Here is a 21094-nt window from a genome sequence, read left to right on the forward strand (position 1 = left end):
CCTTTCATCTGTTAAGGTCCACTGGGCCACTGTCTCGGCCTTCCATCCACTGCTCAAGGGCAGGTTGGTTTTCCCCTAGGACATGACTGCCAGGTTCCTCAAGGGCCTCAAGCACCTCTACCCACATGTCAGAGACCCCGTCCCCCTGTGGGATCTGAATCTTCTGTTGTCACAGCTCACTGGACGCCCCCCAAACCCCCCCCGAGCATTTAGCTTCCTGCTCTCTACTTCTCCTTTCCTGGAAGGCTGTGTTCATGGTTGCAATTCAGCAGCAATTGGAATTTAATTTGCAAACTGGAATGGACACCATTAAATTAGGCTTGAATAAAGACTGGGAGTGGATGTGTCATTACACAAAGTAAAACTATTTCCCCATGTTTGTTTTTCCCCCCCTCCTGTTCCTCACACATTCTTGTCAACTGCTGGAAATGGCCCATCTTGATTATCACTACAAAAGGTTTTTTTTCTCTCCCGCTGGTAATAGCTCACCTTAACTGATCACTCTTGTTATAGTGTGCATGGTAATACCCATTGTTTCTTGTTCTCTGTGTATATAAAATGGTCCTGTATTTTCCACTGCATGCAGCCGATGAAGTGAGCTGTAGCCCACAAAAGCTTATGCTCAAATAAATTTATTAGCATCTAAGGTGCCACAAGTACTCCTGTTCTTTTTTCTGATTTTAAAAGGATGCTGTCTCGTCATTACCCAATATTACGTTTTGTAAAATAAAACTTTTGTGGAACACACAACCAATAGAAACGTTATCAAATTTTAAAAATTCCAGTGTAAACCATTTTTAAACAAGTGAGGTGTTCCCTTGCAGTATTTGTAACCTAAACACTGCAGCACTGTGCAATAGTGTGTGACAACTGAAGTGATTCGAAACAAAAGTGAAATTGAGACTGTTCAAAAATCCATGCTGAGTGAAGTGCAGAAAGTGAACAAACAGCAAAAATGGTGATCAGTAAATTAGTTTAGAATGTGTTATGTCAGCACCGCAGGAGAGATCATTTGGCTTTTTAAAAATATTATATCAGTGTGTCAGAGACGGTCTGTTTTCACCCCTGGCGTTCCCTCGTCTTCCCAGTGCTGGCTCGGTGTGGGGAAGCTCTGCAGAATCTAAACTACAATGCTTCCTCCTCCTGCTGCAGGCTCTGCCAGCTGCAGCACAGTAAGAGCTGACCAGCACTGACAGGAGTTGGGCTGGGGAGATGGAATGGTTTGGTCCAGGGGAGCATTTAGTGGAGAGGAACAACAGCGGGGGGCATGTCTTAAGAGAAGGGCTAGAAAAAGCCACCTTATTTTATTTTATTCCCCTCCTCCCCACCCACCCCTCAAAAACCCACAGGGAGGGCAGAGTTGGAAGGACAAAACCTGGAAGGAGAGTTGGAAGGACATCATCTGGGAGGAGCAAAGTTGGGGGAGGGGATCCTGTCTCCTTCATTGCTTTACCCATGGTTGTACCTCTGCTGCCTACTGAGCATGTTCAGAAACCGGTTGTCACTTGCATGGAATGACTTTCAGTCATCACGGAGCAGTGTAGTACTGGACGTGGAAAATTTCACATGCATTTGAAACTGTAGGGGGAGCTTAGGTGACAGACTATAACTGCTTGAATTGGAATTTGTCACTAATAGTAGTAGGTTTTTATCCTTTCTGTAGGCCACCACTCACTAAGGGGACAAAATTTAACACATGTACGAGGTGTGTTTACCACTCCTCTCCGGTCCCCCCAAGACTACATGGATGTGTTACATGCTTTGCTACGGCAGTGGTTGATCTTGATTTCAATGGTGTATTGCAGCTGGCGTGAAGTGGATATCAGTGCTCTGAAAGTGAACCCTGATGAAGACAATGAGGAGGTAATGATGATCGCTTTATATCTGTAACTAATTTGGGAGCTTTCTTTCAAGTAGGATGTGCTGCACAAGAGAGAGTGAAGTGCCTGGAAAGCAGATGCTGAAGGATCAAGAACCACCTCAGAAGAGAGGTGTGGGGTCTCCTTTTTGTGTTTATGGAGGATGGCATCTTGGTTAGGCAGTAAGAGACCAGTAGGAAGTGTTTGATCAGTTCATCCTCCTTTTCAGCAAAAGGTGGGGAAGGAAGAGGCTGCTGAGGTAGAAGAAGCTAGTTTATATCACTGCATGTGTATCAGTTGCAGCCAGGAGTCTGGCTTCTTTCATGAGGTACCTCAGGGTAGCAGGCTCTTAGCCTTTTAGGGAGACTTGAGGTCTTGTCTACACAGAAAAGCTTTACCACTTTCATTGGTATAATTCTATCAATATTAGTTAAACCAATATAGCTATACCAGTATGAGCCCCTGTGTGGACACTCTTAATTCTGGAATTCTGTTTAGCTCATGTCCCTTCCTAAGCAAAATAAGCTAAACTGAAAAAAAAAAAATCCTCTTACAGTCCTCCAGGTAGATCAGTTTAAATTCACACGTTGGCTTATGCCAGTATAACTTGGTTGTGTAGGCAAGCCCCTAGTGTAAAAGATTTCACACTAACATGACATCCCTTTCCAGATTGAGGACCTGTCTGATTCAGCCTTTGCTGCTCTTCATGCCAAGTGTGAAGAGATGGAGCGGGCAAGGTGGCTCTGGAGCACCAGTCTGCCCCCTCAGCGGCGAGGCAGCAGGTAAGCCTAGCAGCATGTTCTCTGCAGCTGTTGTGTCCCAGCACTCCAATGCCACTGTAACATATGTTCAGTGGGTGCCAACTACTGCTCCTCAGTTCTGCCATATGAGCCTTGTGTGGGAAGGCTGTCCTTCACTCCAGCTTCTCTTGCAGTTGTGCCATCTTTCTACAGAGAGGGGCGTGCGTATCTGGGAGTAGGGTGCGAAAGACTGATCTACAGAGGTTCATATCCTGAAAGGCAGTAGTATTGGAGAATCTGAGATGGCCCTTTGTACAGTAGGGTTAGAGTGTTGTTGGACTTGTGGGAAGGAATGGTGTCTCTGTAGAGAAACACAGACCATGGAACTGATAAGCTATCAGTTGGGGCAGACCATTTGTGGTGATGATGGTGAGTAAAATTATGCCTTCAACTTTGGGGCTGAGCTTTCCCAATGAGATGTCCTCATACAAATAGTCTGTCCCCATCTGATGTCAGAAATGTATGAGGAAATCATGTGGAACTTTGCAGAAACCATGGTAGTTAGATCCTGTTATGTTATGATCATCTAGATGGTTAATAATTCAATTTTAACCATCATTTCAACCTATTTACCAGATACAAAAATAAGGCTTACTGGTCTGTAATTCTCCAGACATAACCCAGTACCTTTTAAAAGGTACTGGGTATAACATTCATTCCCCAGCTAAGCCACTTCCTTCTTAAGTAACTTCAGAACACTTAAGTGTACCCTCTGGATTTGATAACTAATTCTGTCTAGTTTATCAGTTTGTTCCAGTACCTCTTTTTCTGATACCTCCAACTAACTCTGAGTACCGCATCTGTACTACCAGAAGAGTAAGTCTGGGGTAGATAATATCCCAGCATTCTCTGTTGTGAAGAGTGATGCAGATAAATTGTCTAGCTTCTTTGTAATGTTGTTCTCATCCTTAATTGTTCGAGCAGACCTCCTATTGATGATCTCATGGTCTTCCTGGCTCTGATATACTTGAAGAATTTCTTGGCTGTTTTTGTTTGGCTTTTTAGTCTTCAAATTCTCTCTTAGCCCTTCTGATTTTCTTCCTGCTATAGCTTATGCTCCTTTTTTACTAGGGTTGGATTTCAATATTCTGAAGGACGTGTTTACCTCAGACAGCCCTTTTGAAGCTTGCCAGTGAGCCAAACACTGGTTTACTTGCTTCCTGATTCCCTTTTTGTTTAGATGTACGCATACCTTTAATGAAGGGTTTTAAATCCCTCAATTTTGACTTTTAAGTCTTTGACAAGCTTCCTTATTTTTATGTTCCCTTTCCAAAGTTTAGGTTTTGGCTCCTATCCTCCCCCAAAGAATGTCAAGCTTAATTATATTTTGGTCACTATTTAGCTGTTTGAACAAATGTCTTTGTTACTTAGTGTACAGATGTTATCAGGAGAATACTTGGGAAAACTTACCTAAGTGTCCGACTCTGTGGGGTGGCTTATCATTACTACTATAATTGTACAGCACTCAGAAGTGTAGCAGACGTGTGCCACAGAAACAGCCCCTCCCCCCAAAAAACCCACAGTTGTCCCAAAGAGATTATTCGGAGTTTGACATGATGCAGCGAAACAATGATCGTTGGATGGAGGGGTCAGGTTGCAGTACTAAGTCCAAACAGTGACTCCTCATTGGCACGTGCACATCTTGATGATTGCTTTGCAAGTAGTGACATAGATCGTGTGGTAACAGTGTTATAGGGGGTGAGCTGGCGATGAATGAGGTTTTTGCAGAATGACAGCGGACTTTCAGACTGCAGTAGTGAAACGTAAAATGGGAACTTAAAAATAAGTTTTTTTCCCTTTTTTTTTTTTTTTTTTAAATTCCAGGTCTTACAGATCAGCAGACGGTCGGACAACCCCTCAGCTGGGGAACCCCTCCACTCCCCAGCCACCATCACCCGATGTGGGCAACTGCCACTCCCATTCTGAATTCTCACCACGCAGTCCCGTCAGCCCTGAACTGCACTCTGCCCCTCTCACACCTGTTTCCCGTGACTCCATGCGGCTCTTGTCCAGTGAGGACACCCGTTGTTCCACACCCGAGGCTGGCCTTGACGAACAGGTGGGTGACTGTTTTGACTTCTTGTCCCCTCTGGCTGGTGGAAGGGTCCAGATGCATACACGTTACTGAGAAGCTGTGTTATTTTTGAGGCTAAATGTGAAATTCAAATTTTTGGTTTGTTTTTCACTGTGGAATATATTTACTGTGGTGAATTGCTGAGAATCTGTGTATGGGAAATTCAGTTTGCTGAACTGAATGGAAAAATCCATTCTCATTCAGCTTTGGCAGGCAAGATCTGACCTCTCTGGCAGTTTTTCCTTTAGGCACTCATCCTCCATGTGTGTGCCCTAAGAACCCTGTCATGTTACAGTAGTAACATGGGAACAAATCAACACAATGCTAGACTTTACACGACAAAATGAACCCTAATGAGGCTTTCTGCAGGAAGTGCATTCATCTTATTGATCTTTGATGGGTGTTTTAGTTTTTCTAACACCTACATTGTGATTCTTCTCTCTTTAAAACTCTCCAGCAAGCTGAACAGCCAGGAGAAGGGAATTCTTGTTGGGAGGTCTGAATTGAGACCTTCCTTGGTCCATGAGACCCATTTAATGTGTAAGGGGGGCTAATATCCAATGATACTTCCCATTTGCATCAATAAAAGGTCACTTTTTTTTTTTTTTTCATGGTATGTGTGGGAATTAATCTAGTTGTGGTCCTGGCTGGCTGTGGGTTGCTTGACCCTGCTAGAAAAACAGGCGTACAGGTGCTTCATGGGTCACAGGGGGCCTCTGACAGCTGGGTGCTGGCTCTGCTGTGGTCTCTCTGTGCCAGCATGGGGGGGAGTTGACTTTGCCCTGGTCCCTTGAGGAACCTCCCCGTGCTAATGGCTGAACCTGCGCAATATGGGAAGCATCTTTAAACAGAGCATTGGCTAGGGCTGCCATATGTCAAGGATGAATGGGAAACAGGAAGATGACTCGGGGGGAGGGGGGGAGGATATCCTAAACCACATAGAGTTTACCCAGACAGAGCCTCTGAGCATGTGTCTGTATTCACTCCCTGTGAACAGCTCCGCTTCTCGTTCCCCTTCAGGCTGTGCAGCCCTGGGAGCGACGCTACTTCCCGCTCTCCTACAACCCCAAGACAGAGTGCGAGGACCAATCTGATCCCCAGGACCGGTTGTCGCGCTGCACCCGTCGCACATCAGGCAGCAAGTCATCCCGGGAGATGGACAGCGCCCTCCCCTTGCCCGCCCTCCCCAGCCCCAAGAGCCGGCACCCAGCAGTGGCCTCCTCAGCAGCAGCGACAGCAGTTCAGCGGCCAGCACACAGATAGAGACGGACAGGAAGGAATGAACAAAACCAACACACAGAACTAACTCTTGGCATTAAAGCTTCCGAAATCTGCGTTTGATATTCAAACATCCTGCCGGGAATTTTCACAGTTTTTAGTGAATTTAAGGAGTTTAGAAACTGTTTTTTTTTTGTTTGTTTGGGTTTTTTTTGTTTTGTTTTTTTTTTCCATGTTTCCTTGTCACACAATAAGAGCACCCCAGCTTCCTCCCAGCAGAGTGAAGCCTCGGGAGGAGAGCAGCCTGCCAGACACCCTTCCGCCCCTCCCCCTTAGGTGTATGATTCTAGAGCACAGGATTTAGCTGACTAGCAGACTTCGGGGATTTTTTTCTCAAGCGAAAGGGTATTTTTCTCTTACACTCTGTTGCCTGCTGCCTCCTCCCTGAAAAGTTTTAGTGGAGTGAAATTAGTGGTGAAAAGTGATGTCTTTGGAATGCAACCTCCCGCACTAGCTGTCTCTCCCCATGTGCAGAGCTGAGATCTGCAGTCCCTGCACACACACTCCCTGTCATTTTGTTCCCTAGGTTGTAGTTCCAAGTATTCTCTCCATGATTCCCCCAGGCTACATTGCCCTTCATTTCTTCCTTTCTCCACTCCTGCTTTTAGAGCAGCTGTTGGCTTCATGGAGGACAAGCCTTCCTGTCACTTGGGGAAAGAAGGTCCCCTCATTAGCTGCTTAATGCACAGCTCCCTGTGGGAGAGTGGGATTTGGGAAGCAGTCTTGTTCAGTTCACACCCTGTGGTTTTTATACTGGGTGGGGGGCAGAGAAGTGGGAGTCCAGCCCAGCATGTTCTGGTGCTTCAGCAGGAGCAGAGTTTATCCAGCACCCTTCAGGACTCCTCCTGCTGAGATCTGACTTGCTGCTGGCACCAGTACACGCTTTGATACAGGAAATGCGATTCTGTCACCAACACTTTAATTTGCCTTTGTGGTTTTTTACCCACCACAATTAGAAAATTTCAGGCGAGGTTAGCAGCTGGCCATCAGAATGTCACTTCTGTTGTTACTGTTACTGCTTAGAGAGCATGATGAGCTGCAGATGCCAGGAGTGTTCAGCTGGCAGGAGTAGGACTCAGCAATTCACCATGTGAAGTCTGTAGGCTGCAGTGCATAGGCCGCTAATGTTTGTTTCGCTTAAATTGGTTTGATCTATTTAAAAAAAAAAAAAAAGTCCTAAGAAAAAGCAAGTGTCGTGTGCTGCTCGAAGTCCAGCTCAGTAGAGCCTTGGCTGCTTGCTTAGGAAAAGATCAGGACTTGTTTTTCACCACTGCTTAACTCCACTTCCACACAAATTTTGAAAACAAATGTTTAGTCAGTTTCATTTTTGAGGACTTTTTGGTCTGATGATCATAAAGTTTGACAGGTATTTTACTTTAAAATGGCACCACCGCTGGCCCCTCCTCCTCTAGAGACTCCTGGATCCCACACACCGTTCCCATCTGTAATGTTTTCTGACCCTGACGGTGTGGCTGTTGGTCCCTGTCCTGTTGTTAGCATTGTGCCTGTCTTATGTATAATCACATCACCAAAAAAGGAAAAAAAAGACAAAGGACATAATTTTTTTTTCCATTTTGTAATCGTAAAGAAATAGTAGCTAAACTGCTTAATGGTTGGGGTTTTTTCACAATTTTCAACATTATCTAGTGTTCTTTGGTTCTGTTCTAGTTTAAAGGATTTGTCATCGTTTCTTTAAAAAAAAAAACAAAAAAAAAACCAATGCTACCATATCCCTTTGCATAAGTGCTTTTCTATTTATAAGGTTGAAAATTCTGAATAACCCTTTTAGCATTATAAAAAAACCACAAAAAAACCACCTTGTATTTTGTAAATATTTTTCTTTTCCTGCTTTGAGCTGTGTAATGTCCTTGTTCTATAGAAACGCTTTTCTTCTGAGAAGCTGATCTTTGTTAATGTCCTGATTCTGTTTGCAAAGCACAAATGTGCTTATAAAAAAAAAAAAGAAAAGATTAAAAAAAATTTAAAAAATGGAGTGTGCGATGCCAAGCCCCTTTTGTGACCTGCCCGGTGGCGTGGGCTCAGCAGCATGACAACCAGGAATAGAATTTAGGGTTCCTGACCCCAGGGCCCTTGCTCTAGCTGTCTTGCTGATGCTCTGAAGTTCTGTGTTTACTTACAGAAGTGGGTGAGCAAGTCCCACCTTCCCTTTCTGCACTGGAGGGTGCCCAGGTGCCTTCACTGCACAGTAACATTGCTGCCTTTCACCTCTACCCCTCAGAAATAACTAAAGGCAGCTACTCTAGCAGCTCGGGTTTCATAGTGATGGTGTCACTCTCCTCTCCAATCCTGCACCAGAGGCAGGATTGACATCCAGCTTGGTTGGAGGCCCTTATTTCTAAGGTAAAATAACATGCAGCAAATGCAAGTGGGGGGTGGGGAGGGATTGCAGCTGTTATGGTAAAGGAGCAATCAGCATAGGGCATGGTTTGCTTCTGCAGTTCACCTTTTAAACATTTGTTTCCAAGTGTTTCTCACTTTTGGATCAACCCTGTCACACCCCATATCTGTGTCCTTTGTGGAAGAACTTTCCCTCAGGAGGGCCCCATTTATTGGCAGTGGAGAGCTCCAGCAGCTGCAGAAAGCCATGGCAGATTAGGTCACATTGCTGTTACAATGTTCTCTCCAGCCATGTCCAGAAGCTGTTTGAGCCCCATGCGTTCCTCTTTCTCTCCCCAGTAAAACCTCCTTGGCTGCTTCGTTCTTCCCTGTGCTCTCCAGCAGGTGTGTTCAAGCTAAGCCTTACCTGACTGAGGTATACATGGCATGATCTGTCCATCCTTATGACTAAACATCTCAACCCAGGCGTTTGAGGCCAAACCTTGACTGGGCTGGAGAGGGCATGAGCACTGTGAGCAGCAGACAAGAGGGGAGCATTCTGCGATGCCTATGAGTGACTAGAGCCTCAAGTCCTATGTAGCCACAGACCCTTTCAAAAAAGGAACGTTACCCTGGTGATGGTGCTCCTGGGGTAGGAGGAGGATGGGTTTTATTTTAAGAAGCCCTGCACAATTCTTGGGGGGGCTCCCACAGCAAGAGCCAATGATGAGGGGGAGGGTTGCTGGGCACCTCCACTTACCCATGGGGGAGAGGGGAGAGATGAGGTTAGAGGACACCTTGACCCCCAGTCAGCCCTTCGTGGGGCTGGGGTGGTTCCCCAGGCCCTGGTTCTTGTATGCCCCCATCTTGTAACAAGATGTCCTTGGTATGCCTGCTGTAGATCTGGAGCCTGAATCAGTGAGTTTCTACAGTAGGCACTTGCCAAAAGTTGACACCACTCAAGGACTCTCACAGGCCCAAGCTGACCTCTGGGAGTTGAAGAATTCCAGCTGGGAGGTGAAGAATTCCGGCTGGCACCTAGCCAAGAATCCAACCCCAGGTTTCTCTCTGAGGAAGGCTAAAAAAACCCCAAAACCCCAACCACCTGTGTGCAGTCCCATGGCATGGGGGGGGGGGGGGGATTCCTTCCAAACCCCAAAGCTGTGACTAGCACAGCCCACAGCAGCCTAGCTAAGGGAAGGTGGCAAAGCGTCTGTGAGCTCAGGACTCCAAATCCCATGAGATCTCAAGCCTGCGGTGGCTGGAAATCTCACAGGCCCTGGCCTGTCGTTTTTTGCTCTCTCCCATCCTAAAACCTTTCCTGTGCTCAGAGCCCTGAAAGGTTAAATGAAGTCTTGTTCTTAAGAGACCGAACATACACCATTGGCAAGTGCTTGTTTTTCACCTAGGCAGCACTGGATTAACATGGCCTACAGTTTAAGGCTTATCTTCGGGTAGGTGCAGGTGAACGACACTTGCTGCAGTGCCCATTATATGGGGTGGTGGAAGATTTCGCACAGTACGTTCTGCGTGGCCCTGTTCGGAGGGAATGTTTGATTCCACGGGGGCGGTATGTAGTAGCTGTCCAGAGGACCAGCAGTGTTCCCACAGGGGTGAACAGACCCACCCTTTCCATCCCCTCCCGCAAGCAGGGGCACCAAGGCAGCATTTTGTTGTAGTAATGACTTTATTTCCAAATTCACGTTTACAGCAACGATCCGTGTAAACCAGTTGTTAAAACACACACTACACTAGGGACAGTCACAAACAGGAAGCTAAGCTAGGATGATCATACAGAGATTAAGCCCTCCTACCCCATCCCCCCTGCAAAATTCAAAAGGGAATCACAGGATTGCAAATACCAGAATTGTCCTTTTGCCACTTCAAATGCCTGCAGGGAGCATTTTTTGGAGTTCATAGAATACCAGGGTTGGAAGGGACCTCAGGAGGTCATCTAGTCCAACCCCCTGCTCAAAGTAGTTAGAGGGTGACCCAGATCCCTAAATGGCCTCCTCAAGGATTGAACTCACAACCCTGGGTTTAGCAGGCCAATGCTCAAACCACTGAGCTATCCCTTCCCCCAATTCAGAAATACGGTTCTATAGTACCAGTTTTAACCCTTTTCAGACCAAGATGGGTGTTGTAGCAAAGGAACAGAACCATCCTTTAGCAGTAAATCTCAGGCCTTGGCTTAAGGCCCAGGTAGGTGATGTCTATAAAATGACCATGTTCTATGGGCTGGGAGGTCAGGTTTGGGCTCTTGGAGAATAGAGGGTTAGGGTGGGAACTGGGCCTAGCTACTTTGCTGGAAGATAAGTGTCTGGGTGCTGCAATGAAGGGCTGGGACCCATCTGGAGAGGGTAAAGCATAGCAGGGGGCTGGAAAGGTCAGGGAGAGAAGCTCTAGACACAGCAATGACTGCAGCTTCGAGGACTGACTGTGGGAAGTTGGAACAGCGGGGAAGGGGGTTGAGGCCGCAGATCTCTGTAAGCTTCCAACAACTGACATTCAGGCCAGGGTTCTAAGGGTTAATAAAACTAAAACCTCCCATTCCTGAACTCCAGCTATCTACATTATAAAATAACTGGGTGCTGACTCTGCCAAAGCCAAGCACCTCTGCCCAGGCCAGGCTGCAACGGTGTTGGGAAGTGGCAGGGGCCTGCAGCAAGCCCTGACTTAGCCAACTTCCACTGCGTACAGTGTGGCCTAAGGAGAGTTTTAGATTAACAGCACTGCAGGTGCCCAGGCTGAAGCAGAAGAGGGTTAAAATGGGTGAACTGATTTGTTCACTGGGTCTCCCAGTTGCTCATTTACATAGGACAGAAATATCCTAGGGTTCCTATCATCCCACAATGATACAAAGATCATCACAGACTTGACAGGCTCTGACAATCAGAGTCCATTGAAGGGGAACTATTGACAGTGAATGCAGGCTGGCATGTGACCCTTGCCATCCTCAGCAAGCATTCGAGCCACAGCATTGGTTGCCTACTGAGTGCAAACAGCGAATGGGGAGATCCCAGTGGAAATAAGTGTTGGCCAACAGGCTGACTTGCTTGCCCTCAACACCCCAGCTAGCATCTCCCTTTCCCCTTTCCAAGCTGAGCCAGTCCTTCAGGCAACCTCCCCAGACTCCTCTTGGTTCCTGAAGGACTGATCAGAATGAGCAACAGAGACAGCTGGCTGTACTGGCAGCCTAGAGAAATCATACCATTGCTCAGGGCTAGAAACTCCAGGCTCGAATTTGTGCCACCCACCACACCAGCTGAACTGATTCACAGCTCATAGAATACCAGGGTTGGAAGGGACCTCAGGAGGTCATCTAGTCCAACCCCCTGCTCAAAGCAGGACCAATCCCCAATTTTTGCCCCAGATCCCTAAATGGCCCCCCTCAAGGATTGAACTCACAACCCTGGCTTTAGCAGGCCAATGCTCAAACCGCTGAGCGATCCCTCCCCCCTTAAACATCTAAAACTGAAATTTAGCTCAGTCAATGTAATTAGAAGAAGGAAAACACTGTGGCAACATCCTTCACCCAGCCAGCTGGAATGCAGTTTACCCGTCCTGGTACCTGCCACTGAGCTGCTTTCGGAGTAGCTCATTCCCTCAGGGGGTTAGGCCATACACCAGAGCCAACAGCTGCACCAGGGCTCAGACTCCTGCTTGCTCAGTTGTTTTGGTACAAGAGCAGCAGCCTGCTCCAGATCCTGCCCTTACCTCTGGTGAGACTGATGCTAGTAGAGGGCGGGATGATCTCTGTTTGATACTAAACTCAGGGCTGCCTCTGCTCATCATACAGGAGATAAGGTTGCAACAAACCAGGCAAACAAGCACCGCTACTGGACTACGAGCTAGGAAGCAATAGCCCTGTGCCTCTAAAACAGAGCAGCCTATTGCAAACGTGGCCCCCGAGCAAAGCCAGACTTGCTGGCACCCTGCCGTTCCGACTCGCACTGGCAAAGGGCTGCTGGACGCAGGTCTACACAGTAAAACAGCAGGCCCGTGAAAGGGTCGGGCTGTTTGAAGTCCTGCCACCGAGCACGGCGGGGGCCCAAGCCAGGTACCTTGCTGGGTACGCCCAGGCTGTGGCAGTGGGGGAACGGGGCGGGGGTATCCCCCGCCGATTTCCCGAACACTGACATCTCCTCCTCAGAAGGCCCCACCCTTGGGGAAGGAAAGCTAGCTCAGAAGCAGATCGAAGCCTCTTCGGTGTGGCAAAAGGTGCCAGGCAAAACTGCATGCGCAGCCGGGCAAGGGCCGGCAAGCATCAGCCAAGGCCAGTGACCTCCTTCTTGGTCCGAATAGGTTGCCATAGCAACTAAAGCAGCGAGAGAGGGATAGTTTCTTGTTTTAACCTTAATTTGCACTCAGGGTTGCGTAAACAAGCGGCTAAAACAAAGGGCTCGAATGGTGCAAACCCGAAGCAACTCTGGACTTCCGGGCTCCCCTGGCAGCTCCGCTCTTTTTATTTTGAAGGGCAGCTTTCCTTTAAGGCTCTTCTCCGCAGCTCGGCCACGGGGGGCATGTGCAATGGTGGCAGAAGGGCCTGGAGCAGCTCACCTACTTTCCCACGATTTACACTTGAAAGCCCCACGAAGCCACCCAACTTCCGGGAGTTTTCTTTTCCCCTTACAATTCCGAAATCAGCCTCTCTCCAGGGAAGACGCTGCCCCCAGACTAACGCGCTAGTTCCTGGCAGCCATTTAATCCTGAGCTCGCCTTCAGGCAGCCCCATCCTGCCAGCTGTGCGTGTGGCCCTCTCACCCCACAGCCCCCAAGCCCAGTGCCTGGACATGGTACAGCAACTCCTCCCTTAAAGGCGTCCTGCTTAACCCGATCGATGGGGGGAGTGTGCTCATTTACAGTTGTGCAGCCGCCTGCTTGCAGGAAGAGCAGCCTGCTGGGGGCCTGGAACCGGGGTGGACCCTCAGCTCCCCACTTCCCTGTGCAGCAGCCCTGGGCTATCAATTGCCAGCAGTTCAGCTCTCCCTCCCCCAACGCCCATGTGCTGCACCCGCCCTTTGCCTGGGACCTGCTCTCCAGAGCCTCCTGCTTGCTGGGGGCAGAAGGGGCTAATGTCAGGGTGTCCCCCTGCTCCGGCAACCCGCTTACCCCATCTCCGTAGAGCAGGGGAGACACAACAGGGCTCAGGACAGAGGGAGCTTCCTGGCAGCAGCTGCTGCCATCTCAGCTTGCTGATTAACTTAACAAGGCAGTGTACTTAAGAGTGGGTCAGTTACTTAAAGGGGCAATGCACATCTCTCACACACACACAGGGTGTGTCTCTCCCCTCCCTCCATTCCTGCTGCCTTGTAGAGTGTGAGGCTCCATTAACAACGAGTTAACCCTTGAGGGCTCAGCCAATTGCTAGTTCATCATTTAGCAGTAAGGCATTCCTTGGGAAATATCCCACCACCTCAACCAAGCTTCACACTCATCATCATAAATTGTTTAAAACTTACACACACAGTCTTTTGTTCCCCTATTTACATTAGTTCTTATGGGAAAACTGGATTCGCTTAACATCATTTTGCTTTAAGTTGCATTTTTCAGGAACATAAGGTTAAGTGAGGAGTTACTGTATCACAGACACCCCACCCCCACGTCTAGCAGTGAGTGTCTCACTCCCTGGCCTCTGACCTCCCGAATAGCTGCACTCACACCAGGGGGGCATGAGGGGTCTGGTAAGCTCACAAAGACCCCAGAGAAGCTGAGGTGGTTAATGGTGGAGCCACAGGATGTGACTAACACACCACTTCCAAACATTAAAGTGTCTTCTGCCTTACGCAGCCAATGGGCTGCCCTGGGGAGTCAGCTTTAATGGTCTTTGATCACAGTCCCCATAGTCACTGGCACAGAAGTGAGCCTTGCTCCCAGCCTCAAGCTGGACATTACACAGGGTGGGAACTAGCAGCTGGAGCTTCAGAAGACGCAACAGAGCTGCCCTCTGCTTCTCCCACCAGCGGGTCACTGGGTAACGGAGGAAACAGTGCTCCTGTGAAATCAAAGGCTTTACTGGTTTGAGCCCTAGGCTCCCCAAATTCTAATCCCAGCTCAATGACTGACGCTTTGGGCAAATCACTCCTCCGGCCTGCCTCCTTTTCCTCATCTGCAAAGGAGGGCAGTACACGGGTGTCAGGGACTGGAAGTGCTTACGAGAGAGATCACTGGGAGGCTGAGCAACAAAATACCAAGTGCTCAGTGGGTGTAACAGGAGGGGATCCGCTTTGCTCCTTTTTAAAGTTTGAAGTCCATTAAAATGCTGCTGGGATCTATAGCACTCAAGGGTTCAAATGTGATCCAGAGAAAAGTGATCACCAGGCCTGCAGAACTCCCATCGCCACGACAGCACTTGGCTTTGGGAAAGCTTTTCCTGGGCAGTGGCTATGAAGCCAAGGCAGCCTCATCACCTGGGGGCATCTAATGAAGACTGGAAAAAGTCTCAGAGGACATGTACAGCCTAGTCCTGCACAGGATGAAGGGTTGGGCTCAGTGACCCAATTATCTAGCAGGACAATTTCAGCAGCTAAGCAGTGCAATCACCTTCTGCGATGAACTTCCAGAGTCTTCTCTGTCCTTTGCAGGCCAAATTCCCAGAAAACATACACAGCTCACAGCTCATAGGGCCAGAACCCTCCAGCTTCTGGAAACACATTTCCCATCATGAGCTGCTACCGGGTTAGTGCTGACTGCATTTGTCTCTGGACTTAGCCAGATTTGCTCTCACTCTTTTCTGATTAAACGAACAGCAGCGAGAGTCGCTTTGGCTGAATTCTAGCTCAGTACTGAGCGCACGGGGCAGTTCAAAACCTACCTACTGAATTTTACAACACATGCTTTTTACAGAACAATCATCACCCTGGTGATTTCCAAGCATATACAGACAAATCCCACTATACAACACTAGGGTATGCCAAAGAAAAAATCCTAGACTCATCTACTCAACAGCTCCAGCATAAATGCACCACTCCGACAAAACTAGGGCGGGAGGGATACACGTCGAGAGCATCCCTTTGCTAAATGAAGTGATAATCCCTAGTGTCATCATTACCACCGCATGGAGCCAGCTTTTGGAGCTTAAAAGAGGCAGGGGCCACCTGGGGGTGTAAGGGAGGGATTTATGGGCAGGCAGTTGGGTTTAAGAAGAGGGAAGCCCAATTTCTATCTTCAGGCACATCTTATCTCCTGGACATAAAGATTTCCTTCCAAAATTGCGAGGTGAAATAATGATGCTCTTTCCATCTGTCTGCTGCTTTGTCACCCTCTATCCACTGCTCTGACCACAGAAACGTGCCTTCACTCTAGTAATTGTTATGCTAACAAGATGGAGAATTCAAATCCCGCAGCTCTTAGCTGTCCCAGACGTGTCTAACTCAAGAGACTCCCTTTTCTACTGGAAGACAGCACAGAACATGAAAGTCCTCTATTAATTCAGCTCAGGGCAAGAGAACTTTCACTCTGCAACGGCCTCACGGCTAGGGCAGCTTCTCAGAAACTGACACACAAGTTGAGAAATCTGTGCGGCCAGCCTCACAGAATTCAAGCCCACATCAATCAGTCAGACAGACACAGACAAGCATGGCTGTAGCCTCGTACCATGGGAGGAACAGAAAGCCTACAGGTATGCAGTGAGGGAAACAAATTCCAGCCATCCCCCCGTCCTCACAATATTCCTTAGGAATTCAGATGGGTCAGCATAGCCCCAGCACTCTGCTCTTTCTTGCAGCAGGTCCCCCAACCCACTCACCCAGTGTTTACAGCATGTTGTTGCCTTGCAGAGGGACCGTGCTCCGGGGTTACCTGCACCCCAGACCACACAGTGCACAGGACACACGCTGGCAGGAGTGGGAGCGGGACAGGAGGAAGAGGGCGGTGAACTGGATAGATGCCCAAGGCCATAAAATTGAGCAGGGTAAGAACCCTCAGCCCAGGAGAAGAGTAGTGGTGGGAGCAGGCCTTGCCCCTAGAGGCCCGGGTTGAAGGCTGAAATCCTTTTGTAAGAGGAACAGCCTGGGAGAAGAGTCACCAGTTGTTGTCATTAATATGAGTTAAAAGGAGGAGCCCCAAAACCACACGTTAGTGAAACCAGAGAGCAGTCGAGATCCTTGCCTAGACAAAGCAACCAGCTCTGAGAACAGCGAGTTTGCCGTGGCTACTAGACCTACACCCTTCAGGGTGTGGCATTCGCACCACGTGTAGGGAAGCTGTGGGCTCCCAGGACCTGAAAGTCAGTTTTGCTGGGTGTAAGGAATAAGGCTGGTGCCCTTTAATTAAAGGAGAGACAGTCGGAGCCTGGGTCCCAGCCTGTGACCAGGAATCCAAGTAGCTTCGGGGCCAAATTCCAGGGGAGAAAAAAGGGTGTTTCTGTCACATCCCAACCCAAGAAGTCAGTGGCCAGGAAGGTGGGTGGCCTCCCATACTGTCTCTGGGTTTCTACAGCGTATTAACTAGTCTGAGATTTTCATCAGAGAGGCAAGTGGGTGAGGTAACAGCTTTTACTAGACCAGCTTCTGGCAGTGGGAGACACATTTTCCAGCTATACCGAGCTCTTCCTCAGGTCCGGGAAAGGTGCTCGCAGTTACTCAGCTGTAACACCAAGTACCTTTCCCAGACCGGAGAGAAGAGTTCTGTGTAGCTCGAAAACTTGTCTCTCTCACCAACCAGAGCTGGTCCAGTAAAAGCTTTTACCTCACCCACCTTGGTCTCTCTCATATCCTGGGACCAACACTGCAAACATGAGATTTCCATTGTCATGACTCCATTTCCATGGTGAGGGCTGTGCCTCATGCTCCCCAGCAGGGGGCGGTTGCCCCCAGGAAATTGCTGGGACAATGAAACATGTTTTAAGCAAACCAGTGGCCTGGGGGTGGGTGGGGGTGCTGGAAAGCAACCAGGGATGTTGTTAGAGGTGGGGAGGTGCCGGGCTCACTGTATCTTGGGGGGCTGGGGATCAGTCTGGCTGAAATGGCGCTGGGGGAAACAGCCTTGTACCTTGAAGTTAAGTTAAATTTAAGCAGCACCACCCTCTCCAGAAACCAAACTCCCTTTGTGTGGGTGTGATCACGTTCCTTTATACTGGGCTAAGATCACCTGGGGAAGGCGAGGGTTTATATCTAATGCTGTTACTGATTTTGAAGTCCTGGAGCCAGAGCTGAATGGACAGTGAAAGTAGGTTAAATCATTACCCATTTGGGGGGCAGGGGGAGGGGGCAGTAGTTGTAAAAGGAACAGAGGAAGAAGGCCAGATTGATTTCTCTTCTCTTCTCTCCGCCCGCGGCCAGGCGATCACAAGCCCTGCTTGGCCAGGGAAGCGGACACTTCGTCAGCTAGCGTGGCCAGCTGGGGGGAGTCCACCATGTTGATACTGCCAGTGGAGGAGACGTTGCTAAGGCGACGGGGGGAGGCATCTCCAGAGACGGTGGGTGACTTGTAGACTATTTCGGCTCCGTGGTCAGTCTTGGCTTTGGCATTCTCGCGGAAGGTCAGCTTGTGAGACTCGATCTGCACAAAGAAGAGGCACAGGGTGAGCCCCGACATGGGGGGAGAGCGGTTCAGTCAAGCCCACGTGAGAGGCTCTTGCTGGCTTTTAAAAACGGTGAACGGGGAGTTAGTGCTCCGTCCCCACGGGCCATCCCAGGGGGTGCAGCGGGTGACTGGAGGACCGAGCACACCTTCTCTTCCATTTTCAGCCCTGTGATAAGGAGCAGGGTGAAGCCTGGAGGAACCACTTGCCAGTAACAGACCAAGGCCCTCAGGCAGATGGGCCGCTAGGGGCAAAGGGAGGTGCCTGCAGGAAAACCAGGGCAGAACCTGGGCCTCAGTGCGCATGCTATGGCCTCACTTCAATGGAGCAGTGACTTTCTCAAACCCTGGTCTAGCAGGGCAAGGAGCAGAGTTCCCTATGCCCAATGCTGAGGAGGGGACAAGAGACAACTGATCGGCAGTACAGGGGCTAATGCTTTTGGCTTTTCATCACCACAGACCTGCTCTCATTCACTGCGTTCAGCTGACAGCAAAGTGAGCTGGGGGGGGAGGGGGCCCAACTGCCCCTTTGGGAGCTTTGTCTTGGGGCTAGCAGCAGGGGCTGCTGTAGGTTAAGGCAAATAGGCAAAACTCAAAGGGGGAGGAAGGACCAGAACATCACGGGGTGCTGCCCGTCAGCCCTATGGCACATTGGCTGCAGTTTGGCGGGTGGACCCGGGGCAGGGATAGCTCAGTGATTTGAGTATTGGCCTGCTAAACCCAGGGTTGTGAGTTCAAATCCTTGAGGAGGCCATTTAGGGATCTGGGTCACCCTCTAACTACTTTGAGCAGGGGGTTGGACTAGATGACCTCCTGAGGTCCCTTCCAACCCTGATCTTCTAGCGGTCTAGGACTAGCAGGGGGCCGCGACACAGTGGCAGAGGTGTGCAGGGGAAGCTGTAAAAAGAACCTCCCCCGCAATGTTCAGTTACTTTCACTGGTTATTACATTACCATCACCATCCCTCACACACGATCCAGCTGAGCGTGCCGATACTGAGCCTTTACAGGGCTCCTGCACCACGCCCAAGGCTTGCGCAATAGCCAAACCCCCCTCTCTTGTGGATGCATAAGCTCTAAGGTGGAAGCTGATGAGTGGCTACTTACTGGCATCACCATCTGGCTGCAAGTCTGGGAGCGGGCTCTCCTCGGGGATGGGGGGCTCAGCGAGCAATGACTGAGGCCCTGCACTTTGGGGGACACCATTTTGTGCACCGCGCTCATCATCCTTGCCCTTCTCTCTCTATAGGTGGAGAAATCAGTGGGGCGCAAAAGGACGTCAGCAACAAAATTAACTGAATTAAAACCTACATCAAAGAAATGGGAAGAGGGGGGCGAGGAAAGGAACAGGTCTGCAAAATGCATCGAAGGAGAGGGGGAAATTTCACTGAGCCCACAGAGAGAGAAAGAGGACGATAGGGCCAGGAGGTTTGGAGCTAGGTAGGAAAAGGAAATCCCATTTGCTATGAGAAAGGAGATGCCCAGAGACATGATCCAAAGCAGATTCATAGGGAGAAATGCAATCGGAGCCACAGCTGTAACAGCAGCACTGAGGCCTGGTCTGCGCTGCAAAGTTTTGCCACACCTGAACGTAGCTGTCAAGAATCAGCATCCCGAACCCATCCTGTGGTCCTAAAACATCCTGCAGTCTCTAAGGGGAGGTCTACTCTGCTACCAGAGAAGTGATTGCTCGCACACCAGGCTAGCTTGATTCTAGCTAGCTCAGCTAAAGGTAACAGTGAAGATGGGCACACAAGCTGAGGACGTACCCAGGAGTCGAGCTCGCATTTGGGTATTCCTCCCCGTGCTGCGATCATACTGTGTACCATCCAGTGTAGAGACACCCACGCTCACCAAACAAATGTAGACTATTTGGGGGAGCATGTCAGCTGTCTGGATACGTTTCACCCCGTAACTTCAGCAAGTCACTCCTGTGGGGAGGACTTCAGGGACGGAAGCAGCTGCATTGTCCAAATACCCATTTTCCCACCTCTGTTGGCCAAGTACATATTAAAACACAGTTGACGTTCCCACCCTCTCCTAGCCTAACAGCCCCTAAGGCGAGAAACCGTCACATGAAGCAGTGGGCTCCCAAACTGCTCCAGCCAAGACCCATACCAGCAGTTGGCCAGGGCCATGCCCAATTTGTCTAAAATGGAACCAACTGCTTGTCCCTTGAATGGAGATACAGCCTAAAAAGCTACAGGTCCTGCTCGATCCTAGCCCAAGCAGCTCCTCCCTGGATTAAGAGGGCATATTGGGATTTGGCAGACAGCAGCTCTGTGTTAAAGGGCGAGAATGGCCCCTGGCCATGAGAGGGACTCTCTAGGCTACACCGGGCCTGTACAGCACGTTACCCTCTGTGGTCTTTTGGGGGTGCATCTAACTCTTCAAACAAAGAAAATAAATTCCTGCAGCATTGAGTCTCCGAGCTCAGCTCAAACTAACTCAGGCTTGTGCTACGGGGCTAAAAACAGCAGTGTCGACATTCCCGCTCGGGCTGGAGCCCGGGCTCTGGAACCCAGCAAGGGGGAAGGGTCTCAGAGCCCGGACTCCAGCCCCAGCGGGAATATCTCCATTGCGATTTTGAGCCCTGCAGTGTGAGCCCAAGTCAGCTGACCCGAGCTCGGAGACTCACTGCCGTGGCTTGTTTTTTGCAGTGTAGATGTACCCAAAGTTATATTTATGCATCCAGAAGGTGTGAATTTCAGTATCATGATCACATGACTGAATGAGACCTGTGGCTAAATTACAATACCGCGATACACAACGACATGGGATTAGAGAAGCTGTGTTATTGTGTTGTTAATCTGCAGCTTCTGAATATCACATGTCCAAGTAAAGCCCCACTCCAAAGGGCAAAAGCTTCTAACTATGGCTCAGTGACTGTACCAGGAGATAAAAAGAAATGAAAAGATGCTCAAGCTGAACAAGGAAGAGAGCAGCACAGGACAGCTCAATGTGTAATGGCAGTGAGAGAAGGATAAGGAAGCCAAGTAATTCCTCAGTCAGAGAAGCTAGTGCTTGCTGGAAGAGGCTGGCAGCTAGAAAGCTTTTCAAGACATTTACAAAATGCATCCAAAAACCAAGTGCTGGAACACAGAGCTGAACAGAACCTTTCCATCTCGTTAAGTTTTTGATTAAAAAGTTGAACTATCAGCAAGGCAACAATAACCTTCACTCCTACTGCAGAGAAATTGAATACTTTGCCCCACTGTCCCCAAA

The 21094-nt window shown here is 49.2% G+C and overlaps 2 protein-coding genes across 22 annotated transcripts in view; one reads left to right on the top strand and one right to left on the bottom strand.

Moving 5' to 3' along the window:
* KANSL1 (KAT8 regulatory NSL complex subunit 1) overlaps positions 1-8004 on the top strand; it is a 173106-nt gene extending 165102 nt beyond the window's left edge. For 6 of the 8 annotated variants that reach the window (XM_048830092.2, XM_075123709.1, XM_048830094.2 and 3 more), the window contains 4 exons: positions 1806-1863; positions 2529-2641; positions 4484-4718; positions 5731-8004. In XM_048830092.2, the coding sequence (XP_048686049.2) occupies positions 1806-1863; positions 2529-2641; positions 4484-4718; positions 5731-6039 (715 nt within the window). In that variant the 3' untranslated portion in view covers positions 6040-8004. The remainder of the gene's footprint in view (positions 1-1805; positions 1864-2528; positions 2642-4483; positions 4719-5730) is intronic. The other 2 variants (XM_048830095.2, XM_048830098.2) reach the window with 1 other exon arrangement.
* A 2012-nt stretch (positions 8005-10016) lies between these two features.
* The window catches only part of MAPT (microtubule associated protein tau), a 101409-nt gene continuing 90331 nt past the window's right edge, over positions 10017-21094 (bottom strand). For 11 of the 14 annotated variants that reach the window (XM_048830116.2, XM_048830108.2, XM_075123574.1 and 8 more), the window contains one exon: positions 10017-17849. In XM_048830116.2, the coding sequence (XP_048686073.2) occupies positions 17634-17849 (216 nt within the window). In that variant the 3' untranslated portion in view covers positions 10017-17633. Of the gene's footprint in view, positions 17850-18976; positions 19113-21094 lie in introns of all 14 variants that reach the window. The other 3 variants (XM_075123573.1, XM_075123570.1, XM_048830119.2) reach the window with 2 other exon arrangements.

Source organism: Caretta caretta, chromosome 27 (assembly GCF_965140235.1).
Source record: "Caretta caretta isolate rCarCar2 chromosome 27, rCarCar1.hap1, whole genome shotgun sequence".
Taxonomy (NCBI): Eukaryota; Metazoa; Chordata; order Testudines; family Cheloniidae; genus Caretta; species Caretta caretta.